Source organism: Colletotrichum navitas (assembly GCF_030913465.1).
Source record: "Colletotrichum navitas strain CBS 125086 chromosome Unknown LY79scaffold_6, whole genome shotgun sequence".
NCBI classification, from domain to species: Eukaryota; Fungi; Ascomycota; class Sordariomycetes; order Glomerellales; family Glomerellaceae; genus Colletotrichum; species Colletotrichum navitas.
The window spans coordinates 457,777-464,735 of NW_026850552.1; the positions used below are offsets into that span (position 1 = coordinate 457,777).

Sequence of the window (6,959 nt, forward strand, 5' to 3'; positions counted from 1 at the left end):
CGCACAAGACGCCGCGGACGGAACTCCTGCCGTACAGAAAGTTTGAATCCTGCACCTTTGGTAACTTTCAGAGGCGCATACTGGAGCCGGCAATTCCAGATGTGTACTGAGCCGACTGATATCCGACTATGTTTGCCGCGAGACCGCGTCTTTACGGATTTGGCACACCGACTTAACCCGCAAACATTTAGGCCGTTGTGACGACAGGCTTGAAAGGGCCGTAAGTTGCAGAAAACATCGCTGTTTAACGACGTCAAACGCACAAAAAAAAAAAACGATATTGGCTGGAACTTTGTCTGGAAAACACAGAAGTTGGTTGAAAACAGAGAGCATGGCTCGATTTGAACACAGCGATGGAGATTGGCAGCGTTTCAGGCAATGCGTGCTAGATACGGTACGGACATGCCAAAATGCAACGTGGACTATTAATCAGAATGTCACAGACCCATCTCCAAGATCAAAAGAATGAGTGGTCTCCGAGCCCGAGGTGTCCCCCGCTGAAAAAAAAATCCATCGTCTCTAGCGACAGAGCGCCGTCAAACTCAGGGGCCAGTGTGTCTCCCGTAAAAGAGGAGGGGGTTTGACCGTGCTGCTGACCTGGGGTGCCCTGTTGCGGTTGCTGCGTCGTCTGAGACCAAGTGGGAGCCGTTACCATGCCCGGTGGTTGTATTCCACCCCCCCAATGATGACCCACGGCAACGGCGGGACCTGGCACGGCTCCATCGGCTGACGAGCGGGCCTCGATTCGTGAAGAGACCTTCCTCAGAGCCCGTTCGAGCCCGAATTGTATCGCCGACGGCGCACTGTTACCCGTGACGCCATTATGCTTCTGTGCAGCGCGGAGCAGTGCCAACACCTCGTCGTCCGCGTCGGACGGCAAGCCCCCGGCCGCCGCCGCCGCCGCCGCCGGCTTCTGCTCGTGCTTTGAGATGATAAGCATCGCGTACGCCACGCACAGCCGATGGAACTCGGGCAACTCCTCGGCGCGAGGGGCCGGCATGTCGACGAACGCCCGGACGACATCCGTCGCGAAGGTGCTGACGCGGGATTGCGCCATGTCGGGGGGTCCTTGTGACCCCGGCTGGTCGTGAGCCCCGTCGTTCGCCGCAGCGTCAACCGGGTGAGGTCTCGGCGAGCTCGACAAGGAGTCTTGGTCTGGCGCGGCCTGGTCGTGTTCGAGCGAGCGCCGGGCGAGGATCAGCCACGCGATGGGGTAGCTTATTCTCAACGTCGATGAGGCAGAAAGTTCTGTCCAATCAAACGCGTCAGTTTTGTACATTTCTTTTCCTTTCTTCGCCAAGTCGTCCACATCGTGTCCACAAAGTGGCTTATGTGCGCCACATTGTATTAGGAGCCATGCTCATCCAGAGTGGCCGTTTCACGCTCTGAACTCACCAAACAAGGAGTTCCACCTGGTTCTCCACGCGGAAAGCTCCGCGCATGTGCCATCACTGCCCAGGTATAGCCCCTGCGAGAACTTGTCCTGCAGGACTAGGTAAAGCATTATTTCGGCATATACCATGGCGTCCCTAATCGTCACCTCCTCAAAGTCGAGAAGGAGTTTGCACTGCCGGAGATATGCGGGCGGGACAGTCGCCGGCCGGCCAGTTGTCGCCGCCCAGCTGGAAGGTGGCTCGTCAGCATCATGTCTTCGGAAGTTGCTCGCAAATTGTTTGCGATGATTTCACGCATTAAAGTCCACTCCTCGACTTTCTTCTCCTCATTCCTAAAGGGGGGCCTGTTCGAGGGAAGTTCGGGGACAGGGACTTACTGCAAATTTACCAAGCAGGTGTTGGCCCAAAGCCTCATAACCCTCTGATCTCCCTCCGTCGACGTCCCAGACTTTGTCCTCGATAGAATTTCCGAGAAATTGATGCTCAGCATCGCTTGCTGTGCGCAGTGTCCGCTTACTAACCAACTATCGATATATTCGGGTCCCTGATGTCGTCGTATTGTTAGCACCGTCTGCACTTATAATGCCAATGTTCCCATTTCTCCCGCGTTGCAACTCAACTTTGTCTCTGTGCCGAGCTGAGCGCACTCACGTACCGACGGTGCCGAAGCCCACAGGCTCATGATCAGAATCCCCATCAACTCCTCCAGGGGCAACGGGCTCGCGATCATCAGCTGGCCCATCTGCAGCCGAACGTGCTCAAAAATGCGCCGGTGCAGCACCGACGAGCTGTGCTCCGAAAACCGCATTGCGTGCAGACAGCAGACGTCGTGCAGAAAGGGTGATGCGTGCCGGAGGTCCATGTTCCTGGAGGCAAGGTCGGCCTCGCTGTTGATTAGAAGAGTGTGCCGTCGTCGGCGTACAAATCTGCATAGTGCTTAGTTTATGTGAGAACTGCCCTCTACAGCCCGTCCAAAATACAGAGAAGGAGGTATCTTTCCTCGTATCCATATTCTCCCCCCTTCCTTCCGACATATATATATGTGTGTGTGTGTGTGTGTGTGTGATTTTGGGACCATATGAAGTCAGCCGGGGACAAAACTCACTCGGCAAGTAGATCTCGGGCTGTTTTCTCATCCAAAATGCCCTGCGATACAACGTCGGTCTGAACGTCGAATGTCCTTCGATGCCCCCCGCTCAGCTGTCTCCCAACTTTCCGTATGACTTCCGCCGGGGACAGATAGACGTCCCGATCCGCCGGCTCCACATCTTCGTCATTCGACTCTTTGGCAGCATTGGCGTCTCTGTTACCGTTCTTGTCAACAGATGTACGATTCGGCTGCGCCTGCGGTCGCAGTTGCTGTTGCTGTTCCTGATGGCCTGTCGCCAGAGCCCGCCCCACGTCTGGCCGACTCCCAGAGGCGAGCGCCTGCACCGTCGCCCTGAGTTCAACAATCCAAGCCTCTAGACTTCGAAACCTATGATAGACGAATGTTGAGCATATGTACTATGTGCAGCCGTCGGCTTTAAGGAGTGTATGTCGGAGGGAACGGAAACAAATCCAGTTTACCTTCCTTCGATATCAGGCTTAACTGGTGCTTCACGGGAAGAAACCGAGTGCGTATCGCCGCTGTCGTTCCACGTGCAATTGATCCTGTCGTAATCAGCATTTTGCCGCTATCCTTATCTCAACTGCCTGGTCCGGCTCATTTGGATCGTTTGCCCTCCAAGTGACTGCCGCAACCCATGTCCGCTGGCCAGCCGACGTACCTCAGCGAGCGGCACCGCGCACAAACATCCGACTCCTCGTCAAGCTCGCATCGGCACTTCTGCCTGCGGCACGTATCACATGAGAGAATGCGCCTCTTCCTTTTCCGGCCCGAGTCCTCTCTCCCCGCCTCATCCCGTCGGCTTCCATCGCTCAGCCTGCGGCGGCGAAAGCTAGGCGAGTTCTCCTCATTCTGCATCTCTCCCTCTCGAAGGCACTCCGAGACCGCTAGCTTATGAAACTGCTTGCGGGAAGCTGTGTGACAAACGAGTTCGATGGGTGTAGATAGGTGTCTCGTAGAGGATTGTGGTGGTTGGCTTGTGGTCTCGGACGAAACAGGAGATACACGGAGATCTCAGCGAGCCTATCGATTGGCCGAGAGAACCCCGCAACCTCATGTCATATTGCGCACGGGTGGGGAAGGAGTTAACCGGAAATCGACGGACCGCCCGCCAGAAAGCGTTCTAGGGAGGAATGCATGTAGGGACTCGAGAAAACGTGATTCTGTTGGTAGTTTAAGCTTCTGAGAAACACACACACACACTCTCTCTCTATATATTATATATACCCAACGATCACCGATGTGGATGGGCCTGTCTGTGCATCCGAAAGACGACGTATTAATATCCGTACCAGATCACATCCCGCTTGAGTCCAGAAATGGCTACCATGACAGAAACACAGAGGGTGCCGATTGGCAAGAAGCGGATCTTCTTGAATAGCTACGATGGCCCGACGTACAGATTAGTGTCCGCTAACCCGCCGCGCGATTGCACGCCTGATGAGATCCCTATCATCGATCTGGAAGGGATGAATGGAGACCTTGATGCCCGCAAGAGCGTCGCTCGTGCGATCTTATATGCGGCGGAAACGAGCGGGTTCTTCTACATAAAGAACCACGGTATTCCGGAGCACGTCACAGATGCCGCTCATAAGAAGGGCATAGAGTAGGTCTCACCAGTAACCAGGAACCGGGCCCGCGTTGTTAGACCGAGACCCGCCTCCGGCGTTCCGAGGATCGTCAAGCTCACTGGATCACGACAGGTTCTTTAAACTGCCAGAGGAGCAAAAGCGAAGGCTGGAGTCAAGTACCTCGGCCTACGGGTATTGTGGCTTCCGGGAACGGCAGGCCAACCCGGCCGAGACCAAGGACAGGAAAGAGGCCTTCATGTGCCACTACGAGCCCGAGTTTGACCCCCTCCACGAGGGCGTCCTCGATCAAGTGCCCGCGCACGTCAGGCAGCATCTCCCCAAGGAAGACTTTGACTGGGTCGACGAGGGGAGCTCTGCTGTGCTCCCGGGATTCAAGTCATCAGTGCTAGCCCACTGGCGTGCGTGCCTGGCGCTTTCGCGCCGTCTGATACGCATCATCGCCCTGGCCCTCGACCTCCCCGAGGACCACTTCGATCCCTTGACAACTTACCCCGGCGGCGATTTCGCGATAAACTTTTACCCGGGCCACGGCGACCAGCCGGTCCAAGACCCGGACGAGGTTGGGGTCGGCGCGCATACGGACCTGCAAATCCTGACCCTTCTGTGGCAGGACGGGCATAGGGGCCTGCAGGTGCTCAATGGGGCGGGGGAATGGGTGTGGGCACCGCCCATCAGCGGCACGTTTGTCGTCAACATTGGCGACTTCTTCATGCGAATGACCAACGACAGGCTGAGCTCCACAGTCCATCGGGTAATCCAGCATGGCAGAGAAGATAGGATCTCGATGCCCTTCTTCTTCGGTATGGGCCACCTTTTTCAGCGTCCCGGGGACGAGGCCCATACCTCGCTCGCCGTTCTTCTTATTTCGTCCATCTGTGGGGATGTTTTCTTCTTTTGGCTGACCCGACTATTTTATCTTATACAGGATTCAATTTCGACCAGAAACTTGGCGTTCTGCCAACTTGCGTTGACGAGAATACCCCAGCCAAGTACAAACCTGTAACATGCGGTGAGGTTAGTCTGTGAATCTTGTTTTCCTCAAGGCGATCACCGGAGCGGCAGGGATTTTCTGACGTGGAACGGACAGCTTATTGCGAAGCGCTTGGCCCTGGCGGAAACCACTGCCTAGCGAGACTGCTTGGGCATTCGCCTCGTGGAGTTGGGCCGCAGGAACACGCGTTGGAGAATCCGAATCAGGTCATCTCGATTGTAGTGGGCTGGCTGCTCTCAAAAGTAAAGGTAAGGCATACCGGTATCTGGAAGAAGGTAATCAACCAACTGACTGTAGCAAAGTCCGTCTTTCGGGTTTCTCGGGTCGACGCGCATACCATTGGTGAATGGAAAGTCAGCAGGATCCCGATTGTCGCGGTATTTACTATGTACTCTGTACCAGGTGGACGGCGGTGGACGGCGGTGGACGGTGGTGGACGGTGGTGGACGGTGGTGGACGGCGGTGGACAAGAGCCCCACCCAGACGCTCGGCCCTCTCCCAAGAAGGAGAGACCGTTCAATGTCAGCGATTACTATACATAGTCACGAATCAGGAGCCCTGGGAAACTGTGGATTGCAACTCTACTTCTACAGGCATAGCCCTTCAACTACATCTCGAGGCGACGTGATGTGATGTCTCTCACACGACAGTGTGCCGGCGCCATGAAAAGGGGAGATCGGGTTCAGTACAGAAGTCAACAAGCCCGTTGATCCATATCCGATCCGGAGTCGACTCCGGGGGGGGGGGGTTTCCAGGTGCCCCAAAGGCCCGTCGCCGAAACATTGAACATGTTGTGTCCCTCGGTAGGCTGGGCCAAGGGCAAGCGCGTGAGCCCACACGTGTGCTGCAGAACTGAGGTGCGATGGGCCAAAAATAATACCACGATGCCGATGAGGGCGTTAGGTGTCATAGGCTGTTGGAAGACGAAACCGTCAAAAGTCTAGACACTTTTATTGGGTGAGTTTCTCTGCGGCTCTTGCAGATGACTCGGGTATTCACTGACGCACATAACAGTATCCATGCGACGGAGAGAAGCCCAGCCGAGTCGAAGCGCAATATCGGATGAACAATCGTCTTCTGGGAATTTTGGAAGGTCTCGCGATCCCTCAAGGGACGATTTGCGGCATCCCTGGCGCGGCCTGAACGTTAGCTGAGAGCTTCTATCGTACGATATTCAGAGTCAAGCTATGCGAAGCCACTGGAAGCGGAGAGCCTCGGGTTTCATCGAGTTATTTGAAGCGCTCATCATTGCGGCTGCTTGTTGAGGATTGGCGTTGGATTGATTCAATAGTCGGCGACAATCCCAATCTCAATGAGGGCTTTTGTCAAACATATTCAAGCGAGCTGCTTCGGAGAAGCTTTTTTTGCGATGCAATGAGCTTCCATATCTTGGGTTCGTGAGACCAGGGTCATGGAGGGGCTGGAGGGGCTGGTTGGAGGGAGGGCTTCGTTGTTAGTATAAGAAGGTGTAATTCCATCAAGCCAAACGCAGGGGGGGCTTGGCCACTCCTCGGTCTTGGGCTACTGAGCTACAGCCTACCAGGGTGGGTCGGGGATGCACCGACTCTCCGGGACCTAACATGGACCAGTCGGAAGGCGTGGTCTTGCAGGGCAGGGAGAAAAAAAACCCAATCCCCGATCAAGCCGCGTATTCATTGTCCGAGGTGGCGCCTGCAACCAACGACAGGAGAAAGAGGGAGTACATGCCAGCTCCCAACCAGTTGACCAGGTACATATAGCAAACATGTTTCATCTGCGGCTAACACGCCGCTGTGTTGTAGAAGCTGGGCGATTTTTAACCAGAATGCCACTGGCGATCTGTAGAGGGTTGCGTACCTGTGCGACCTTACAAGGGTCCGCCTTGTAACGGTACC

The 6,959-nt window shown here is 55.5% G+C and overlaps 2 protein-coding genes across 2 annotated transcripts; one reads left to right on the forward strand and one right to left on the reverse strand.

Annotated features, from left to right (window-relative positions):
- Positions 1–282: 282 nt before the first annotated feature.
- Positions 283–3,496, reverse strand: LY79DRAFT_599281 (uncharacterized protein). Its single transcript, XM_060561818.1, has 7 exons — positions 3,164–3,496; positions 2,964–3,047; positions 2,500–2,871; positions 2,050–2,320; positions 1,772–1,938; positions 1,396–1,622; positions 283–1,248 (listed from the first exon to the last, which is right to left on the reverse strand). The coding sequence occupies exons 1-7, from the start codon at positions 3,358–3,360 to the stop codon at positions 458–460; spliced, it is 2,109 nt and encodes a 702-aa protein (XP_060418718.1). The 5' UTR covers positions 3,361–3,496; the 3' UTR covers positions 283–457.
- A 193-nt stretch (positions 3,497–3,689) lies between these two features.
- Positions 3,690–5,660, forward strand: LY79DRAFT_539774 (2OG-Fe(II) oxygenase superfamily protein). Its single transcript, XM_060556833.1, is given in 6 exon segments — positions 3,690–4,108; positions 4,206–4,894; positions 5,020–5,108; positions 5,182–5,333; positions 5,388–5,486; positions 5,497–5,660. 4 exon segments carry the CDS (start codon positions 3,822–3,824, stop codon positions 5,221–5,223), a joined length of 1,107 nt encoding a protein of 368 aa, XP_060418719.1. The 5' UTR covers positions 3,690–3,821; the 3' UTR covers positions 5,224–5,333; positions 5,388–5,486; positions 5,497–5,660.
- Positions 5,661–6,959: the final 1,299 nt, after the last annotated feature.